Source organism: Myripristis murdjan, chromosome 23 (genome assembly GCF_902150065.1).
Source record: "Myripristis murdjan chromosome 23, fMyrMur1.1, whole genome shotgun sequence".
NCBI classification, from domain to species: Eukaryota; Metazoa; Chordata; class Actinopteri; order Holocentriformes; family Holocentridae; genus Myripristis; species Myripristis murdjan.
Genome location: NC_044002.1, coordinates 21,703,999 through 21,726,837, shown reverse-complemented (window position 1 = coordinate 21,726,837; position 22,839 = coordinate 21,703,999). Strand labels below are relative to the sequence as shown.

At 41.7% G+C, this 22,839-nt stretch overlaps 1 protein-coding gene across 4 annotated transcripts in view; it reads left to right on the top strand.

Moving 5' to 3' along the window:
• osbpl8 (oxysterol binding protein-like 8) overlaps window positions 1–22,839 on the top strand; it is a 119,532-nt gene that overhangs the window by 67,356 nt on the left and 29,337 nt on the right. For all 4 annotated transcript variants that reach the window (XM_030045466.1, XM_030045464.1, XM_030045465.1 and 1 more), the window contains exon 5: window positions 22,494–22,567. In XM_030045466.1, coding sequence (XP_029901326.1) covers window positions 22,494–22,567 — 74 coding nt within the window. The remainder of the gene's footprint in view (window positions 1–22,493; window positions 22,568–22,839) is intronic.

The following is a 22,839-nucleotide window of genomic DNA, read 5'->3' as shown; positions in this document are numbered from 1 at the left end:
CTGGATTTAAAGCTTCAGTGATCTCACAGTGATTAGACTGCTGTCAGCACTTGACCACCAGCCACTCTTTTTTTAAAAATTTAGCCTTAAGGGGAGCAAGGTACAGTATGAAGTTAGTGACAAGCTAGTGCATGTGGTGTTAACTCTGTAGCTGGAGCAAGCACTGGCGTTGTCCTAGTTGCATGTGAAACCCTGCTCCTTGAAACCTTGATGAACTTTCTGTTTCATGTCTTAGTTTGTGGCGCGTTGTTGTGTCTGTATGCGTGTGTTTGCGTGTGGTTGGGCACTTGTGAGGATGGAATGAAGTTCACACCAACATCAAACAGCTCTTCTGCTTGCCAAAATTGAGCCACGAGGACAGAAGCGAGAACCTGAATTCACAGTGTTGTCAGATTGTCCCCGTGTCTGAGAGGAGAGGTGGAGTGCAGAAGATGCCTGTGGGGTCATCGTTCAGAAAGCCTCTTTGTTCGCCAGCTAATCCCAGGCTTACAGGGTCTCCTTGTAGCCTTTATGTAAGACTAGAGATGTTTGTCTGCATGTGAGCTACTGTCTGCAGACACCACTCGTGTGTGTGGTTTCAGATTCAGTCCATCTTATCATTTATCATAGTGGTGGCCTGCAGCACCTTTGTCATGTGAAACAGATACGTTAAGGGGATTTGGTTCAGCTTTAATGTTGCAGCATCCATGGTTTATTGGCTGTGAGTTTTATGAGTATTATCAAAGACTGTATACCATGAATATTGTCCCCAGGTTAGAGCAGCAGTGATATCATAAAAAATAAAAACTGAAACAGTAAAACTTGCTATTAAATGAAATACCATTAAAAGTTGTTTGAAGTGGATTTGCATTTGTGAGCATGAATTTATGGAAGCTAACAGAAGTACTAGAAGAGTGTACATAGCAGAGTGCAGATCTTCAGCACGTTAAACTTAAGGAGGCAGTGCCTGCACATCTCTCCTTCTTCGGTGCTCATTTAAGGTTTTGAATCACAGCAACCATTAGAGGTCCTTGATCATGTAGTCATAACTGTACACAAAAATATTAGGCTGATAGGCCCAGTAGAATGTAAGATTAGCTGTGGACAAACACGTGGACAGATACACAAGACCAAATGCAAAATCTGCTCCAGGTTACCACTTGGCCGAGATAAAAGTAGAAAAACTCCAGTTTATATTTCTCAAATTAAAAGTTGCAGTACTTCTTAAGTGCGAGCACTCAGCATAGGGATGCTAACCGGTGGCCGTTTGACCGGTTGTTGACCGTTTGAACTTTAACCGAATAATCTTGTCGGTTAAAAACCCTTTCAGCCCGAACTAGAGTGCCTGTAGAGAGAGGGTCTCCTTACGCCGCCATTGCTGTGAAAAAAGGGAACCGTTGGCGTGAACGGAGTTGTCGCCACTCTCTCTCTACAGGCACTCTAGTCCGAATGTGTCGTCGCCGACACAAATGCGCATGTCAGATTGTAAATACCATAACTACCGTAAGGTTTTATCGATCGAAAAATTCCAACTGTTCCTGAAGGCGGAGAAGTTGCTCTTGCGCTTACATACAGTTTAATACGGTAAACATGGCGACGGGACGCTCTGCCGGGTTTCGATGACGTCATTACGCACAGAGCTCAGCTCGGTAGAGACAGACCGGAGAAACCATAGATATCGATAATAATTATATTATAGTATATTATAATTATATTATAGATATTATAGATATCTACAGGGGAAACGAGCCAAGCTTATGTTTGTCGCGGACGTAGTGGTATGCGTCCGGGGCAAGACAATGGCGCCGGTGCTAGCGCTGCTAGCTTCTATTTGTTGCGGTTATTCTTTTATGGTTTACAGACAGTAAAATAATATTCTCGGTTAACCGAAATAAACCGATTAATGAGGCCCGGTGGTCGACCAAGAAAATTTTCCATTTTCGTCATCCCTAACTCAGCAACACTAGCTCCAACTTGACTTTACTCTACTCTGAATGAATGATGCGTCCACTTGGTGTGGAGCTGCCACACACCAGGTCTCAAATTTAGCAACAAGTTTGTACCTTTGAGAAGGGATCAGCACTTGTGTCGGGTTACCGGTCCAGAGGGCAGCCATAGATCCGCTCAGGGTTTGACACAGTCCTGTACTTGCCTGTTTGGCACCAACACTTGTATCTGATACCAGCTCACCTGATACACCTGAGACACACGTATTGGAGCAGATAGACTCAAGTAACTCCTACAAAATGGGCAGGAGAGCTGAGAGTGAAACAATGCTCACGTTTGTAAGTCTAACAGACAGCACTGCAGGAATGCTTTTACAGAGGAATTGATGGAGTTATTCAAATCTTTTTCTTGAACCTTTGATTGCAAAAAATGGCAAGCTCTTGTATGCTTGCCAGAAAACTGCCAAGGTTACTTTCCTAAACGTCTTTATCTAATTAATGTAAGAAAGAGTATTTCATTCTTCTGAGAACTCAGTCAGAAAACCCTGTTTTTGTAAAAGAGAAAGAACGTGTTAACTGGCCCATTTTTGTTAACCTGCAGTAGATGCAGTGTAGTACAGGATATGAAGGTTAGTCTCACGAAAATTGTTCAACTACTAGTCGCTTTGTTTGAAACTAAGGATTTAAAATAAATCAGCAGTTGCCTGTATGGAGAGCTAGCCTAGAATGTAATATCCGATCTGACTTTCTGATTTTAAATGTTTTCACATGTCATGTGTTGTGTTGTGCACGAGTTGAATCGCATTATGTTGAATTTGAAGTGAGTATCGAGGGTTTAAGTGAGCACATGATGATCATTAGTGTTTGTCTACAAACACTTGGTGGTGCAGCTCCTCCTAATTGGCCTGAGCACACACTTCCATGATATGAATGTACATGTAATGAGTTGTGCCTGAATCTGAATCTGAATGAGACAGTGCTGCCTTAACAAAACATTCAGCTGTAACAATGAGTACTTGCAAATGGATCCAGATACAGAGGACATTTGGTCTATAGTTAGAGCACATCTCGTACTCAAGTGCCATTCAGATGCAGTCGAACTGCGCTGAAATTGGCTTTTCCTGTGCAAGCAGGTTAATTAGGCCTGGGATCTGAATTATACATACAGCACATCCTAATTACCTGTGTTAATTAAGGCACATTTGAGCCTTGTGGGCCAAGTTGCAAATTTATCAGTTCAGCTCAGAGAAATATCTCGCCACGTTGCCACGCAACACCTCCACTCCAGAGATTTTCTCCAGTCGATATTGAGAGGATTACTGTGCCTGTTTACCTCTCCAGACAGTCTTGGCTGAAATGTGTCCGTGGTCGGGTGATAGCCAGGCTTGGCGAGGCACCATCACAACAGTTTAAACATCAGATGAACTGGTCAACCTGAGTGAAAGCGTAAACAAGGCAGGCCAGCTGAAAGGAAGATGGAAATGCCAGGGGACTGTGGATGTATTTAATACCAAATGATGTGTTCTGGACATTGGGTTTCAGAGGTAAGGGCGGGTTCCAGGTCAATTGATTTTCCACTGAGACGACCACTGGTGGTCTCTCAGTCTCCTTTTTGATTTGAGTGATGGATTTTCTTTGTTTTGATGGCCTTTTGTATCCTTCATAGCAACGCCTAAATGCTTTTTTCTTTATTTCGTTATGTGACAAATCAAAATACATAAATCTTCAAACCCACAAAGGATGACTGCTGTCAGTGCTTGTCTTTCTTCCATTGTGGTTCTTGTCCCTTCCATCCAAGTTCAATGCTGACAGGTGTGCAGTGCAACAAAAATCATTATTTATGCATAATGTAGTATATTCTTCCTACACTTAAGAACAGTTATCAGAATTGTCTTGTAAAAGTCAGGCCTTAACAAAAGTGACACTTTCTTGAAATGTCTCTTCAATTCCACTCTTTTTATTTTGTGATGTAATGCTGAAATATTCTTTTTTGGCAGCTATTTCCCTGTCAACCTGCCTTGTCTACTTCAGTCAGTGATTTCCTGCGTTTTACCCAGAATGACTTTTGACAGCTTTCAGAGAGGGTGCCCCCGAGGATTTGTTGCTTTTGAGTCAGATGTGGTTTGTATGGACATATAAATATAATCTGTCCCACTACTTTGTGAACACTGAAGAGTCTGTGATCACAGCCCGAATGAAAGGTACTTCACCAATAGCTTTGCATTTTTTTTTCTTTACAACATTGTTAGTGTTTTTATATGGATTTTTCCTTTGGACACCAATGGATTCTGGATTTTCTTCATTCGATAATTATCAGTTCAAGCACCACAAGACACAGGGACATTGCACAGCTTCCAGTACTTGTGTATGCTCCAGTTGATACTAATAGGATAAAAAAACAAAACATATTGATCCTGCATGTTTGTGGGCAGATACATTACAACAAAGATGCACAGAATCACCCCAAAGTGGAGTCTGTTGCCTGGTCTGACCCTTATCCATCTCAGACAGTTGTTCCCACATTTGGAAGCACTGCCAAGATTGCATTTCCAGGAAAAGGTGTCCTAAGGGCACCACAGATGCCTGCCAAGAAAACAATTTCCAGTGTCACCTGTGCGCTCGCAGACAAAGCTTTTGTTTTCATCACCATTTAAACTGTTGAGGAGCAGCATCTGTGTCAATGTTGCATTCAGTGAGCCGTCACCAAGGTTATTACAGTGAACTAAAACTAAAAACTAGGCGTGAAAAAACATTTTAGTTCACTGATGTTTATTGAGAATGGGATGTCGACATGACTTGGGGTCAACTGCCTTCACAAAGTACTGTGTTTGTACTGGAATACGTACTCTGACAAACACCCCTCATAATAATAATAAAACTTTTACTGAAACTAATTAAAACCAAACTAAAACGTATCATTTTAAACAATAAAAGCTCAACTGAAAGGAGCAAACCCCACTCTAACTGAAATGAAACTGAACTGAAAGCAAAAATTAAAATGAAGTATAAAATAAAAACAAATGGAAAAATACTTGACTATAATCTCTCTGGAACCTCTTTTATCCTAATCCTACATTTATGGCTTTGCACATCTAACAGCTGAATATTATAAATAGAATAGCTTATATAGTGATGAGAAAATGTGTGTGTGCTAGGGCTTGATGATATATTGATATCTTATCAATTTTGTCAAATGAAACTAGATATCATCTATTTTTTCAGATATTGTAATATCGTGGTATAGCATAAATGTGGTCTTTTCCTTGGTTTTAAAGGCTGCATTAGAGCAAAGGGATGCAATTTTCTCATCTTTTAAGACTTTTCTAGCTGTTTTATTTTTTGTCTCTACCTGTGTCAGCATCATATCTACATTGCTGATGACTGTTGAGCAAAAATCTTGTGTGTAAATACCTTATCAGTGCACCAGCAGTTATTCCTACGATATCGGTACTGAGGTATTTGGTCAAAGATATTGTGATATTTGATTTTATCCAAATCGCCCAGCCATAATGTGTCCAAAATAGCCCTCTCCAGTACGCGTGCATTTAGACTGAGGCAATTAATATTATATTGATGTTGTTATATCAGACCAAATATGTGTTGTGGCACAAGCATTGTCTTTTCCTGGTTTTAAAGGGTGCTGAAGGGATTTTAAATAAAGGGATATTGGACTGATCTTGAGGTTTTGTTATTTGCCTTTGGGGGAAAAAAAAACCAAAGATTCAGGATCACGATCTTCATCCTGATGATGACACGTATGAGGCTGGAACATCGATTTTTGAGCCCATACGAAATCTACCATGCTGCCAGATTTATTACGTCTTGGGGGCATATTTGATTTCAGTGTCTGTTCGTCGTTCTTTTTTCCACAGTTGCCTTGTCTGTCTGGCACCTGACTTTTTAAATTTTGCGTGTGTGTGTGTGCTCCGTCTGTATTTCCTGGTATTTGCCTCTGCCTGCTCGGTCATCATATCCACTCTACTGATGATTATTTATCAAACATCTCTTTTGTGTAAATTTCTTATGACTGCACCAATACTCATCCCTTCAATATCACCGCAATGTCGATGTCAGGATGTCAGAAATATTGAAATATTCTGACCTGGGCTGAGCAGCAGCAGAGGCTCATGGGAGAGAGGGAAATAACGTAGTCCTGCTATTAGGCTACATAAATACAGACAGTTTGCCTCCTTGCAGCGCTGTTCGATATGAACCTGCTGCACTAAATCGACGGCAGCCCGCGTAATTTCCATCTTGTTATCTTAATGACTTTAATTAAGCTAAATCCAATACATTTAATGAATTAAACATAATGGGATAGTAGCATGGTTAAAATCGCATTTTATGCAAGACTAGAAGGGACAAACAGACCTGTTTCCTTAGCGACCAGGACGGGCTAATTTTTAACATCAATTTTTTTTAAACAAACCAATATCAAATTAAACATGTCTTTCTGGAAAGTACACAAATGAGGGAAATGCAGGACAAACGTTGAGATTTGGTGGTCGTCGCACCCTGGAGTATGAAGTACTTCTTTGCTCCGCTTCCTTTTCCAATTTAAACACAAAGTCACGACAAAATCTCCACCCATCTGCATTGTGCGCTGGTAGTAGCTCTGTATTTAAAATATTGATATAATAAAATATAGGATAAAATGACAAAAATATTTTTAAAAAGTATTCCTGCAAAATAACCCCTGTTTTTACAAAGTGTGTCGTCAGTCTGATGGTGTCTTTTTTTGTGTGTGACTGTATTGGAATACAGTTGCATTGTTTTTTTGTACTCTGATCATGTATCTTGTGGCTTCCTGGGGTTAAAGTGTTGGGAAACATGGCAAAGTGTTGGTGTGATAGCGTGCTTCATTCTGTCCTCACTCGCAGTGCAGCTGGTGTTCTGTGATTGTGTTGTGTGTGTTTGTGGGTATGCGTGTGTGTGTGTGTGTGTGTGTGTGTGATGTGTGTAGCCCACTGACATACATCAGCAGAGCTAAGTGAGCGAGACGTGGGATAGAGGGTGTTTCACATGCAGCTGTAAATTATGAAGGAGAGCTCGAGTGGGAGGGGGGTGTTTAGTGGAAGAAAGATGAAATGTGGAGCGTAAGAGCTGTTGTACGACGCAGCTCTCCTCCCCGTCTGGAGGAGAGGGAGACGGAGTGGGCGGGGCTTGGCTGATTCGTCATTAAGTACTTACAGGCTCGTCTCTCTCACACACTCACAGAGCAGAGAGGGAGGGAGGGAGCAGCAGACTGAAGGAAGTGTGGAGGACGGCAGCATACTGCTCTGGTCCGATGCCTGACATCTGAGCTGCTGTGCTGCGTGTGTGTGTGTTTGTGTGTGTGTGTGCGCGAGTGTGTGTGTGTGTGTGTCGGTCTATGCACTCGGCTCAGTAGCTGCGGGGGACAGATCGAGGTGTTTCACAGCCCTTCTCGACCTTCGGCCCCCCCTGAGTTTGCACACTGCTTCCCTCTCACCAAGGGATCTTCCGCTGCCCCCATGATGAAGGAGGAGGGACTGCTGAGCCGCCGCCGCTTCTCCACGTGCGGCGGGACGTCGTCGGCTCGACCCCCACACCCGGACGGACGCAAACTCGTCCGCAATGCCTCCTTTGGGGGCTATAACGAGCTGTCGCCCATGTCGCTGCCAGGTGGGTGTAAGATGCCCCTGGAGGGGAATGTGGCTGTCCCGGTAGCAGAGCCTCTGTTGTTACTACAGTAGTGGCCGTACCTGTATTTGCTGTTTTTGTGAAAAGTAGAACAAACAGAGCTCTCAGCCATGTGAAGTGTTTGAACTCATTACTGTAGTTATTCTGTTATAACGAGTAAGGGTCAAGGGAATGTCTCAAAAGCACTGCAGACAGTGGATTGCTTTTAATGTAGTCTTTCAAACTGCGGTGAGTTTGTGTTACAGTCTGAGCTCGTTTTGTCTGGGCTGCAGTCTCAGAGGAAAGGTTCAGACTGGGTTCAGATGAGGCTTGCCTGTACCCATGTGTCAAAAACTTTGCTCTTCGTGGCCCCACGAGACATATCATCTCCCTCCTTCTGTGTTGAATATTTAACTACGCTAAACTTTCTGCCACGAAAGCACATTGTTCATGCGAGAGAGCAAAGAAACCTTAAAACATCTCATGCTTAGATTTTAAGCCCCATACTAGTGATTTTGCAAGTTAAGTGTAATATCTACAAAATGTGCACACTTCAAGCTTCTGCTGAACTTTTCCCAAAGCAAGCAGTCATATTTTAGAACTATGATATCATTTTTCCCACCCTTTATTCAGCCGTTGGTTTCCATTCATTCCACTACGATATGAAAATGAAGAGACTTCAAACTTTCTTCACACCAGTATTTTATCACCGTAATGAAGTCTTCCACATTCGTTTTCCTCAAGGCAGCAGCCCTGTTGTGTTTTGATGACTTGAAATTGGGGCGGAGTGAAACGCTCCCTCCACCTGGGAAAATAGTCCCCAGGGAGACATTCACTCTCCACAGCCAATTATGAGTTCTGTAGTTTATGAATGTTGACGACCTGGTTAGTCTCGGAAACAGAGGTGGCTGTTTAAACCAAAATTCACATTTGGAAGTCAAGACATTTTTATTACATGCTGTGAAATCTTTAGTGTTCCTGTGTGATTTGCAGCATGGTTTGTTGTAATAGAAAATGTAGGTAAGTTATGGAAAATGGTCCAAATATTCAAAACCACTGGAACAGACCTTTTAAGTGAATTACAGCGCAATTAAAGGGCAAAATTCTCCAATGTAAAATAGTTTTAGAAATCCATTGTGCTCATCACTGACTAATAAAGGCAAATGTAAGAATGATCAGTAAATAATGAGCTTCAGTCGAAGGGAAATAGGCCTAATCATTCTCATTACAAGCAGCCACTGCACTCTGCTTTTTCTCAAGGAACATGATTGTTAAGGACAGCATCAGCTCAAAGCTTTGAAATAGCCAACAAGCATTTCTGTCTAGTCACAGTGTATTCTTTTTTTTTTTTAAGTTCTGTTTTTTTTTAGTTCTTGACTCCTCTCCTCCCTCTCCTGAATAGATATCCATTTATTAGGGGTTCAAGCCCAAAGTGCTGAAACCCTGTTAGGATTATTATTCCCTTTCTTCCTCTGCCCTGGAAGTATCTTGGTCTCAGAAACTGGAACACCTACAATTCCCAAACTTGGCGGATAGGTGGGAAATCTCACCCACTACTCAGATGCTCAGAACCGTAAGAAACAAAATTCGTTTTGAATATGGAATTGACTGTATTGAATATCCTAAGCTGAGGTCCAGTTGCTTCGAGCTTATTTCTTGTTTTCAAGATATTGACCACTGAACTTCAAAAGGGCATGACTCAGCACATACATAGACAAAAGTCAAGTCATGTTCTGCCAGTCATCACAAAACTTGCAGGATATGTCCACGTATGTACCTGAAACATACCCTGAAAGTTTAATTTAAATTGACCACTAGCGGACACTACTACAATGCAAAAAAATGGGTGTGGCATAACACAAATCAGACTGTAAAGCAAAAATTGTTTGTCCAGTCATTGCAGAACTCGCAGGATATGTTTCCTGACGTTGTGGAACCACGTGCCGCCATCTCCAAGTACATGTGTAGGCCTGTGGCAAATATGGCCATAAATCATTGACAGTTTGTCCTAACAAACCAAACTTGGGGGATATTTTTAATGATGCTGTTGAAGCTTGAGGTTTGCGTCTCTATTTGCTCCTGGTCTTCGCGCAGCCTGATGCAAACGACTGTCTGGTTTGAGTTAGGTTCTGCTCAGGCCACCCCGGTTTTTGCCAGGGCTGTGATGATACCTCATTGAGCCAGAGTGATAATCCTTGTTCCCAGAAATACACTTAATCCCCAAAGAACAATTTAGGATTAAGTCAATTTAGCGTTCATTTGTGAAATCGCTGCCTGTGTTCTAGCCTTTGTTTGAACCTGGAGGCAGACAGCTGGCAGCCCGGGCGCTGCCATCCGTCCATCCTGCCGACCTCAGAGAGCAGAGCACGTTCTCTGCTCCACCTTCAGCTGTGACTGGTTTTTAACCTTTTACTTATCCAGGGACACGTGGCTCTGCAGCCCTGCTTGACATTCACACGGCGACACACATTCACACTAGCAATGTAAATCACAATATCATCATGATACAATATTATATCGATTGTTTGGACAGTGATTGTTTGCTGATATCACGCAGTCTGCCACAATACAATTTCAGTTAGTTTCAATCCGATATCAAGAGGGTATTATTATGCTCATTTAACACAATCCATCACAACGTCTGGTTTCTGTCTCAGGTGCTTGGCAGGGTTCATACTGTTTTTTAGCTTGTACTGATATTGTTTGCATATGACATGATTCGTCAATTGACCCTGCTCTTTCAGATGGTGTCCTCCTCGGAGAATAACAATAATTCAAGCTCGAGGATGTTTTTTTTTTTTTTTTTGTATTTCATCTGAGTCATGGTGTTTTTGTTGCCGTCACTTCTCAGCCTCTGCTCCATTCATCCTTGTTTGACTCGCTCTGCCAAGAGGCGCCGGCTTTTAGAGAGATTGTAGAAGACAGCTGGCACAGGCAGGTTATACCCACTCGCTTTGTCTTTATCAGTCTCTGTCTTTCTCTGCCTGTCGTTTTCTGCTGTTTGTTTCACCCACAGCACCTCCACAGAGGAATCTGCCGCTGTGGCTTTCTCCTCCTCCTTTCAAATATTTATAATTTCCACCCTTTGAATGGTTTCTCAAGGCAATAAGCCCACTGATGGTTGATGACTAACATTTTGTTTGTGTGCTGGAATTGTGTTGGTTGTGCTGTCATGCCCGCCAGTCAACATTTTGTCTGTAGACATTTATTTATGCTGCTCCGAATAAACAGAATCTGCTCCCCACCATGTTTCTTTGTTGTTACAGTGGAATAATTATAGATGGAAATTCACTTTGAAACCCTTGAAACCTGAGAAACGGAATCGGAGCATTGAGAAAATCAGCAAGAAATGTTACAAGAAAAATACCAGAATGTGACCAGAAAATTACCATAAAAAGCCAAAAATTCCCTTTGAATTAGTAAAACATTACCAGAAATTTATGGGCAAAAAAGTAAATCGAAATTTCAAGAAAATTACCAAAAACCTGCAATTAAAAATAAGAAGAAATAAAGTGAATTTTGTTGTGTTTGTGAAATAAAAACTTTTCACAAATAAAAGTCCGCCCAGCTTCTCATGGGCTGCAGGGGGTTAATTATTTTGACAGGCTAAAGTTGTGTATTGGTGTGACTGTTTTTCTTACTTTTGCAGACTGCTGAGTTGTATGACAAACATTCATGGCTGTTTACTAAAACGTCAGAAGATGGGCCTCCTGATTGGTGGTGTTTGTAGCATCTCCCAGGGTTCCCTGGGATTAGCATTCTGCAGAAAGGGTTAAAGAAAGGGCTGGTGGCTGGCTGTGCAGATGATCCTGGCCCCGGCACATTATAAATAGAACGCCAATTGCAAAGCAGTGGCCGGGGTAATACAACCAGGCTAATGCCTCCGTCCTCATCCACACACATCCTGCAGTTTGAAATATTACCCCTTCCCAGAGATTAAGCGCTTTTGTCTCGTTGTCCCAGCCGCGTGCAGACGGAGTGAGAAGGACGTTTCTTTTCATGTGGGATCGGCTCAGGTCATCTCAGTTGTTGTTTTGTTTATTCATATGGACTGTGGAAGGCTGCGAAAGAAAACGGATTTGCGGGTCGTGAGCCGAGCTCATTGTTTTCACCCCCTCCGCCACCTCCGTGACCTCCTGCGATAATCCTCACTCCACAATTGCACTTAATCCTGAAACGATTTCTGAACGTATCAATTTCATTTTCATTTGGGAAATTGCTGCCGGCGTTCTGCTGTGGAGTGAGAGGCGGACCGGACGCCCTCAGCTCTGTTGATTACTGTTTTGGTTGTGGTGAGAGAGTCTGGCAGACTGTAAATGAAATTGATTTGGAGGTCAGGACGGGGACTCTTTACACTCCTCATGAGGGAGCGGGGAAGTGCTTTGCATTGGCTGTTAGACTGAACCATGGATCACCCTCAGGTCAGCGTGACTTGGCACACTGTGAGTCAGGGCGGTTAGTGCAGCCTCAGACCTTTAGCCTGATGGAAGATAATGTGGACTTTATTGATCGTCAGGAGAAAATTGGGGTGTTACAGCAGCCAGGCACAGAGGTTTAGGTCGGAGCGAGAAGAGCTAATAGGGTCATAAATTATCTAAATGAAACAGGAAAAAAGATAGTGTCCATTTAATACGAGTAACAGGTGAAATAATTACGTCTAAATATCATTTGAATCTTTCTATCATTCTATCATTCCATTCACTTTCATAGCAAAACAGCTCCCAAAATACCAGTTTTAGCTCATAAATAAAGACAAACAAAGCAGATTATGCCAATATAAAAAACAACAAGTTCCAGTACAAGCGCTGGGCAGTATGGACAAAATAACCCTATCTTTGACCAAATACCTTGATATTGACATTTTAGGAATGACTGTTGACTGTGCATTCGTAAGATATTTGCACACACTAGATTTTTGTTAAATAATAATCAGTAATGTAGATTTGATGGCTATAACAGTCTAATAAGTTCATTGCACGTCTTTACTGTAATGCAGCTTTTAAAACCAGGAAAAGACAGCACTTTTGCCATCACGATATTATAATATCTGAAATCCCAGACGATATCTAGTTTATCATAATATCGATAAGATATTGATATATCACCCAGCCCTACCTGGTACCCCTATTTTTTTGTATGTGTGTGTATATAATAACAATTATTTGTGAAAGGACTTTCAGGTTGTATCTTCCTGGCATAAGGTTCTCTTTCCACTACAAATAGCAAAATAACATCCACTAAAAGTATTATTTTTCGAGTTGTTTTTCTATGGAAGTGAATGGAACGATACAAACACAGTATTCTGAATTAGCAGCTTGCTCTCGCATTGTGTTAATATTTGAATTTTGTTGGACTTTCAGATTTCTGAGGTGACATGCAGTTTTTGCAATCAAAGCTTCCTGAACATTTATTATACTTTTTTTAAATAAAGTGATCTTCATTCTGACACACTGTTTGGACACAAGCATTAAAAAATTAACAAATAATTAAGATTGCTGCTTGGGAAAAACTGTTTTTGCCTTTTCTGAAACAGGCGTCATTCAGCCTCCAAGAAACCGGCGCTGAAATGATGGAGATGCTGTTGCCATGGCGAGTTTCCCAGAGAAGCACAGGCTCATGTAATGTGCCTCCTAAAATTGATGTTTTGTTCAGAGTAACTGGGCTGGCGGCAGCATTTCCCCCCATTTGTCGCTGCCAGGTCACCTGTTGCCATGGCACCCTTACGTCTCCTGTAAAATACAGCCGCGTCACAGAGATTTACACGGCACTTTGGAGAGCTGTGTCAGGGAAGTTACAAGGAGCCCAGCGTTTGACACAGCCTCTTGCTTTGATAGATTATGATTCAATTCGTGACTCTGTTTCTTTATCACTAAATAATCCTGATTGTACTCAACTTATTCTAATCCACAGTGAGGTGTGATCAGACCAGTGTGAACATCCACTCTTTCTTTGGTTTGCTGTTAACACAACTGGTTACTTGTGATGTTGGTTATCTAAGGCAGGGGTTTTCTAACTTTGTCATCTTGTGGATCCTCAAGTCGACTTTCAAGAAGCCCCAGATCCATAAATGAAGTGATTTTTCTCAACAGGAACCCTTGTATAAACAGATATTTTGGTTTGTGTGAAGCAGGCTGCGCTCAGACGCTTTTCAGACCAATGCACATTTGTGCAGGTTTGAAGGGTTAACTTCTTCAGATTCGGTGCTTGAAAATTGGCAAGTTATGGTGATACTAAACCATAAAGGATGTTAAAATGATCCTTTGTTTATTTTCCGCATCGAAGCAATTTCTAGTGAATTTAATTACGGTGAATTTAGACTATTCCACTGGGACTTCACCTCACCCTGTTCCGCTGCGAGTGCCTTCAGGTGGGACCGTGGGCTGCAGCGTCACCTCGCTCTCGGCTGGCAGAGCAGGTCGCAGGCTCCTGACTTGTGCGCTCAAAACTCCGCACATTTTGCTGCGGATGATTGCGCGTTGTCTTTCCCAGAGGGAAGGCGCGTTTGGACGTGGAAGCGAATGAAGCCGTAAATCATCTACAGTGGCAGAGCCTTGTGTATTCTGCCAGTGTTTACTCGCCTCATGCCTCAGCAGAAGTGATGACTCACCCAAACCTGATGTCCTCTGTGGGCACAGATACGCCAAGGCCACGCTGTTACTGGTGTACAGCGAGCATCCGACAACTCTTTATGCCTTTCAGTTTTGCAAAGGAATTTGATTGATTTTTTTTTTTTTTTGGTCTTGACAGTAGAGACAGTCTATCAGGCAAACAAATCTGTGAAATACATGGTTCAAACTGAGGTTCACTGACATTCTCAAGGCATGCAGTTTGAGTCGGAGTGAAAGGGGATTAATATGCACTGTAATAACTCGCTTTTCATGTTTCTATTTCCTTATTTTTGCCTCTCTGTTATTGCATCTGCAGTCTGAAGGGCAGAGGGATATTGCTATAGTGATGTTTGGGCTGATCTGGATAGTAAACATTTACTGACGCAGAACATGAGTGGGTACAGCAGCATGCTGCCCCGTCTCTCTCTCTCTCTCTCTCTCTCTCTCTCTGTCTCTGTTCCTCTTTATTACCGATTTCCCAGTCTCCTTTGCTTCCTCCCTCTGTCTCACCCTCTCATGTGTGTCTGATCTTTGTCGCAGAGTGAAATCACTGCAGCATCAGTCAGTCTGCAGTGAGGCGTGAGTCTCCTACTACTACCCCCGTACACACACACATACTAACATACACACACATCATTCATATACTTTCATTCACACATGCCTAGGGGTACGATTCATTCACTTATTTTCACTCCGAAAGGGATGAAATTGATGATAGAAACGAGTGGGAATCAGAAACCGAAATGACATCAACTCAGAGGTGTGGAATGTAGAAGAATATTAAATTAACAATTCACTAAAGGATATGCACTGAGCAGCATTGCTCGCACATTAATTTATTTTAGGCGTTCTCACCGATCTTCGACTGTTCCTCTTGCTCTCTTTTATCCTATTTTCTCCTTTATCTCGGATTATTACTATTCAGTATTTGGTCTTTCCATTTTGCTGGCCATTACCAGACTGTATGGCTAGAGTCAGTGCTTCAGGCCACATTGAGGCTAGTGTGAACTTCAGTCTAACCACTCAGACTTCAGCTCCCAGGAGTGCAAATTAACAAAACCTACAACTTAAGTACCACATTATTACTACTACATTACAGTAACACTCGACAGATAAAGGTGGCCGTGCCAATTTCCTCAAAATTGTGGCTATAAATGAACTAAGATGAGTCACGTTTGACTGACAGGCTGCTTCTGTGATGTTTTGTACCAAAGGATGCCAAAAGGACTGGAGAGGTGAAAGATCTCGTGTTGGCGAGTCCAGTTTTCCTTGAACAGATTTCTCATTTGCTGCTCTTTAGGAGACAGTTTTTTAGTTTGTCACTTTTATGTGAGAAGAAGATTTCCTGCCAGTGATCAAACCCGACAGCAGAATGTCTTTTTGAAAAACAGGGCAGATTTGCACCACCTCGGGTAGTCGTGATGTGAGGCTCCTCTCTGTTGCACTTTGTAGTTTTGGATGACGAGACAATATTTTCACATTAAAAAATCATATTGCAGCTTAAAAGCGATTGTTCCGGTTCTTACACATATGGTGGTATTTGCCAATAGATCTACCAAGTTTGGCCGGCCAGCTCCTTCCCTGACATGAAAACGAGGACTTCACCGGGAGTCTTCTCCTCTAAAATTCATGTTTATTGGCAGGTGAAGCTGTTTGCATAGCGATCAAGAAACAAAGTAGTTCCACCAGCGTGGAGGCGAGAGGGCTGCAAAAGAGAGTCGATAATAATCCCAAACAAACGTGTGCTGTTGTGCATCCTTCAAAACATTTCTTTCGACTTTGGTTCACTGCTCAAAATCTTGTTGCTTGCTGCGCCAGATCCACAACATTAAATTTAGAAAAGAACAATCTCAACAAAGCGCTCGCTCTCACAACAGGGAAGGAGTTGACTGGAAAAACCTGGAGCATCTATTACATTTTTATGGAGCACCAAACACCACTATATGAGTAAGAACGATGAAATATCTCTTTAAACCATGCAGCAGTTGTGCTGCAGGAGCACTGCTCTCTCACTAAAGCCATGGGGCAGCTGGTTCCTTAGAGGAGTGAACGCCCAAAATGCATAATAATATTTTTTAGACCAAAAGTCAAGTCTGGAATATACCACTTGGTTAAAAATGTTAATCTTCGTGTTCACTTATTGTTTGACAGATGGTTGTTTCATGTAAATATGCCACTGTCCTTCATCATCAACAGGATTAAATCCAACACAGAGGGAGGAACAAGGATCAAGGAAGCTTCTAGAGACTGAAATTGGCTTTGTCACTCTTTATATGCACAAGCTGGTGCATTACAATCCCAAAAGGGAGTCTGTCCCATTCACAGTGCACGTGTACGTTTCTGTCTGATCGACGCCGTGGGGAATGAAATCGTGTTCATGATAAGCACATTTTCCCTCTTTTCATTGACTGAGCATTTTCATGTTAGCTGACAACTTAGAATGAACGCAACACCAGAATGAGCTTCAGCTTCGCATTTCACCAGCATGACACGCATTTAGCAGTAAGGATTGAAATGGTCAGAGCCGTAAGAAATCCCTATTAAGAAAGCAAATAACATGGATTTGGAGTGTTTCATTAGCACCTGTGGGCACATGGAGGAGTCAGCAGTCTGCTCGGGGCCAGGCACTGAAGCAGACGGAGATGACGGTGGTCTTGAAGTCTCTGTTATTACTGGTCTCTGTGTGGGAGACCGCTCTCTGACTTCTGCTGGCCCCCGAGGCCTCTGTCAGCAGTGTTAGGATTATATTGGTGACAAGGGAAATGTTTGCCAGCTGATCTCTGCTCTGTTCCTTGAAGGCTCCTTTTTAAAGTGGGAATCAAGGGAATATTTGTACTATAAATTAATGAATAGTGTTCTGATTAATTTTACAATCCCAACATGAGACACCAGTGACACATCACCCAGCTGACAGTTTCGAAGTCAAGTCACCAACCTGTTAAGTCAGGAAAGGCCAGCTCAGAAAAACAACATATCTATAATTAGGGGAAAAAATGATGCCTACACTTATGTAATTATTGCACACACTCCCACACACACACACTTGGGAGTTTTATGCATCACTGAGTTTGATCCCAGTGGGTGCCCTGTAAAAGGTCTGTTCAGCACTTCCACATTAAGGCAAAGCTTATCAAAATAGTAGCACCCACCGCAAAGCCAACTCTAAATCAAGGCCTTCTCCCTTATTATATGGCACAATGCAAAAGATGAACAAAATCAATAACGTGAACCAAATGAGAATACAGGGAAAAAAAAACAAGAGCAGGGCTTCCAAGTTTGCAAAAACCATCAGTTTAATCTACTAGGACACATCAGAAACCAAACAACATCCATGTAGTAACAACATCTGTCAACCCTTTTACAGGTCTTAGATGACATTTCTGTTTTTCTGTGAGGTTTCAGCCAAGTGAAATTGGGTATGAGAGATACTCACACCCAGATTTTCAGAGAAACTGACGTCACTTAGTAGTGAAACAAAGGTTCAGCTGAAGAGGCGACACATCACCTGGTAAAATGATTGAACAGCGCAAAATTAGCCGTTGGATGCCATTTTTATACAGTCTGGACCCTCTGTGTTGCGGACGCAGTGACAAATGAGCTTCAGGTAATGATTTTTGGATGGCACTTTGGAAGCAGCTTTCTTTATTAACTCCAGACTTCACCTCGCCATAATTATTTCATAGGCCGCCTCAAGCCGAACATCTCGTTCCTTTGTAATATAATGAAATAGTTCAGTTGGCAGTCAGATTGTTAATTATGTCTTTTCATGATGCCACGGTGTGTGTTGCCTAAAAACACTTGAGGGTGTCTTTGGGTCCCCGAATTGAGACGCACAGCCAGAGCATTAAACAGAAATTTTAGCGGAGTGGAGTGTACATTAGTGGCCAGGCCCGGCATGCATTAATGCAAATGGGATGGCCTTTAAAAAGCATGGGAATGAGTGAGTTCTTCACCTTGTCTTCCGTTCTTTCAGCTCTCTCAGTACAGTTTGAATCAACTTCATCCTTTTTGGGGTTTCATGTTTTTTAGTGGTTTTTTTTTTTCGTCTCAGTTGAATAACCTCATGACTCAGTGTCGGCCAGCAGCTCACAGTTCACTGGCATGCTGTCGTCTCGGACAAAATCATTTGATTGACTCATGTTTTAGTACATTACGATGGCTTGAAGGGATATCCATTTTTTACCTATTTTTCACCCATTTAGAAAAATCTGCTATTATTTAACTTATCCCCCCAGTTGTTATGTAGGACAGTAGTGGTGCTGTCGTCCTCTCATTGTTACTGAGTTGTATGCTCCAAATGCTAACTGTTAGCCTCCTGCCATTGAGGTGGACTTCCCCCCGGCTAACACTCTTAAAATAGCCACCTTGATCTACTGAAATTATTAAATAAACAAATTTAGATTTTATATTTTTAGATCCCATAATGGCGATCACTTTGTGGTGGCGACTGCTGCTCCGGTGCCGAGCGGTACAGCAAGTGCAGGAGTTACCGGGTCTCTCTGGATGTTGATTGCAAGAAAAATACAATTTTAAACAGTAATTTTAGCACAACTATTGTCCACGTGCACTCGACACTCGCATGTGCACTTTAGTTTCGGAAAAGCGACTCTTGAAAAGTGATGTTAAACTTTGTTGGAGTGGATCTGAGTGGTTATTTTTAAGAATATTAGCCGGCAGGAGGCAGGCTAACAACATTTGGAGTATCCAGCGCTCAGTAACAGTGAGAGGAAGATAAAACCACTACAGTCCAACAGCTAGAGGGTAAGTGAAACAATATCAGGTTTTTATAAAATGGGTGAACTGTCTCTTTAATACACATGACTACAGGTCTGGCAGAGCAAACAAACAGAGGTTGCATCTGTTTCTTGTGTCAGTCATTGCGCTCAAAACTGATGAATTTACATTTGGTTTAGGTTACTCCTCTGACAAACACACCTACAGTTTCCATTCTCTTTAGAGCACATTTTGATTGTTAGTTACAGAATCATCATCTAATCTCCATCCCAAATATTGAGACTGGGGGAAGGGCCAGTGTGTTAGATAACCTCTTGGGACCCACTTTAACGGATGAAGGGCCCTTGAGATGCTGTCGAGCCGAGGTCGGCATGGAAATGCACCTGTCAAGTGGGAACAGATGTCTGTTAGGGCTTCTTATGTGCTGCTGGATTTAAATCTGCATTAAAATAAAATATAATAATAATAATAATAATAATAATAATAATAAAAACATTGCTTAGAAGACTGCAAAGAAAGATGAAATGCCTTTTGTTTCTTGATGTTTATCATTATAATTTGTCAAGTGAACTGTAATTTATTCCAATCTAATACTGTGAGCTTGTGATGAAATATCCAAGTTTTGCATGAATTTTAACTACTTAGGTAAAGGAAGGGAAGTAAAGCAACCTAAAACACCTGAGGACATCATAAATGAAAAAAAAAACAGCTATTTGCAGTTTATCTTCCATTTCTGAGTCCATTTTGTTTGGCGGTGCATTTCCCTGCTTCCCATGGAGGCCTAAGGTGGCCCAGCGGAGATGATGCAATATCAAGTATATTTCCAGCACAGCTACAGTGGAGTATGACTAGTGGAAAAAAACAGAAGACGTCAGGTTTTGGTGTCATTGTCTCAGAATCAAACAGCAGGGACTTCTTTGTAGACTTTTAACGGTGTTGCACTCGTTCGAAATTCACACAGGGAGAAATTTATCAAAGAAGAGGCAGAGACACCAGCTTCTCTACCAGCAGTAGCCACAGTCGTCTATAATGCAGAAGTCTTGCTTTTTCTTACCGTTGTCTTTACCGCTCTACACATAAAACAAATGGAGGCAGCAATATGAGGCAACATCTTTGGAGGTTGTGCAAAGATATTACTAGGCAGTTCGGAGAGAAGTGGATATAACCAAAAGTCAAATTACCGCAGTTCATCACAAAATCACTCCTGGAATACACTCAGCATCACAGGCTGATAACAATTTAAGAGCGTGGGATAGGAGGATGGAGTTTTCCTTAAGGAGACACTTAGTTTAGCTTTCTATTACAGCAAACTACCAGTCAGTGCAGCAATAGATGCACTACAAATACATCAAAATGACTCGTGCACTATTCCTACCACTGTACTCTCATTTCTTTTTTTTTTTTTTTGTTTATTTTTATTTGAGCAAACATTTCATGCGCTTAGGTGTCACCACCATCTCTCCATGATGATAGATACGTCGTTCGGTAATTAAATTCATCAGCTGTTCCTTCATCGCCGTGGGTGAGTACCGACGGCCTGCGAATGGGGAATGGAAGCTATGAAATATTCACAGCCTGTCGGTTGCCTGAGACCGCTGGAGTCACCAGCCTCTGCCGGCGTCCTCGGTGGGGAGTTCGGTTCGTGCTAACGGGGGGGGGGGGGGGGGGGGGGGGGGACCAGCACAGTGAGACAAATTATGGATGCAGAGTTTATCAGTCGATATCTCCAGTAAGATTTCTGCCTGATCAAAACATTCCCTGCTCTGCACTTGGGAGTTTTTGTACTGTATGTTGCATAAAAAAAAGATTTGTGTTTCATATACTATATACTATCTGGCATAAGAAAACTCCCATTGATTATTACTGAGAGTGCGTAGGTTCACTGTTTTGAAAAGGGCTTGGATGTCCAATGAGGCACTGTGAGTGAGTTTGTCTGATGCTGACCCGCTCCATCTCTCTCTCCCATGTTTTTAATCTTTATGAGAATGCATGCCCATTTGCAGCACTGCCAAATGCATTTACACACACACACACACACACCGGAGCAGTTTGGGGTTAAGTGCTTTACGTAACAACGTTTAGTCACTTTCTATGCACACAGTTTTTTTCCCCGCCAGTTTTTTTTTTTTTTTTTTTTTCATCCAGGAACCTTTCTTTCATAAGCCCGTCTCTGTCCAGCCGCCAGGCTTCTTCAGGGGTTCAAATGTAAAACATCCATCAGAATCACAAGACAAACGCTCTGCAGAAGTGCTGAAATGGGGGCACGCGTACCCCTAGGAGTATGTTGGAGCACTGCAGGGGGGACGAGAGATTTTTTAAAAATGTTAATTAAAAAAATTTCAGTCATGCTTAATTCCTAAAATAATAACCCTATGCTATCATAAGATCAATAAAAAATGTAAATGTAAGTTTGACAAACCACATTTTATATTCAGTATTTTCCCCCCGGGTTTCCTGAAGGTGTCAAATTTGTGTGTTTGTGCTGTGGACATCGAGTGAAGTCGTTTTTTAATATGACCGGGCGATACCTGTGATACAGCTGAAAACAAGGAGAAAAAAGAAAAAAAGAAGCAAAAACGGAAACAACAAAATGTCCTCAGTAACAGGTTGTTGATAGATAGATAGATAGATAGATACTTTATTCATCCCGAAGGAAATTCACAGTTTTCAGCAGTATCCACAGAGTACAAGATTAAGTAAATCAAAAATAAAGAATAAGTAAATCAAAAATAAAGAATAAAAGATGACCCTCAAGATCTAAAGATGTAAGTACCAATGTGCAAAAAAAACAATGTGCAAAAAAACAATAAAACCAGTGTGCATCGATGTATACAATGTGCTGTATTATAGCTCTTTATATTGACTTTTTCCAACCATGTTTTATTCATTCATGTATTTATTTTTTTATTTTTTTATTAGCACTGGTCAGGTGGTACATGGCTGAAAAAATATTTCTAAGGCAGCTACATTATTGAAAAAAGTTTGAGCACCACCGCTCTACAGCATGTTTTCCCCCAGTGCAATACGTAGCTTGACCAGTTACAAAACATTTAGAAATCTAGATGTCTTTTTTGTAGTACGTATGCACTTTAAATGATTTTGAGATGCACGTCATTGTAGTTATTTGTCTATTTTTGTTATTTCATGTTCTTAACTTGCTTCTCATTCTGTATAAGCTTTCTTTACACTGTCTACTTTACACTATTATATATTATATATAGTAATATAGTATATTATTAGTATAGTATATATATTATATAGTATAGTATATTAGATCTACTTTTACTGAGTTTCAGGTGATGCTCGGATCTATCTCTTTGTGGCTATTTGATGGTTTTAACTTAATCAATCATCCACAAAAGTCTTTTTATACCGTCTCTCTGTCTGTTTTACTCCAATGTGGTAAAAACAAAACACAGACAGACACAATCTTGATCGGTGCACCAAACACATGACGCTTCTTCGTCTGCTCTGGGAAAAGTGTGTGAAACGGGTAGCTGGGAGATTAGAAAATTGCATTAATCGGTATACAGGGACATGTCATCGTCGGTCTGAACATTTTCCTCTCGTCTTGTTTTCATTTCAGGCTTCGAGAGGGGGAAAGAGGAGCTCTTGCCACTACCTTTGAAAGAGGACTCGCATTCCATATCTAAGAGCAAGGTAAAGAGGAAACCGCTCTGCTGGCTTGAAATGCAAAAGTCTTTATTGATGGTGAACAAGCAGAGGTTGATGAGTGGGTCGTGATAACGGGGTGCAAGGTTGTGTGTGTGTGTGTTGTAATGAGACTGGAGAATATGGGAATTACTGCACATCTTGCCTCCTTCTCCTTCTCCAGTCTTGCCTCAGGCGTGAGACAGCCTACATTCAGACGAGTCACACATCAGATGCTCTGTACACATCAAACATTTAGCAGCGAAAAGCCCAAAGCCCGG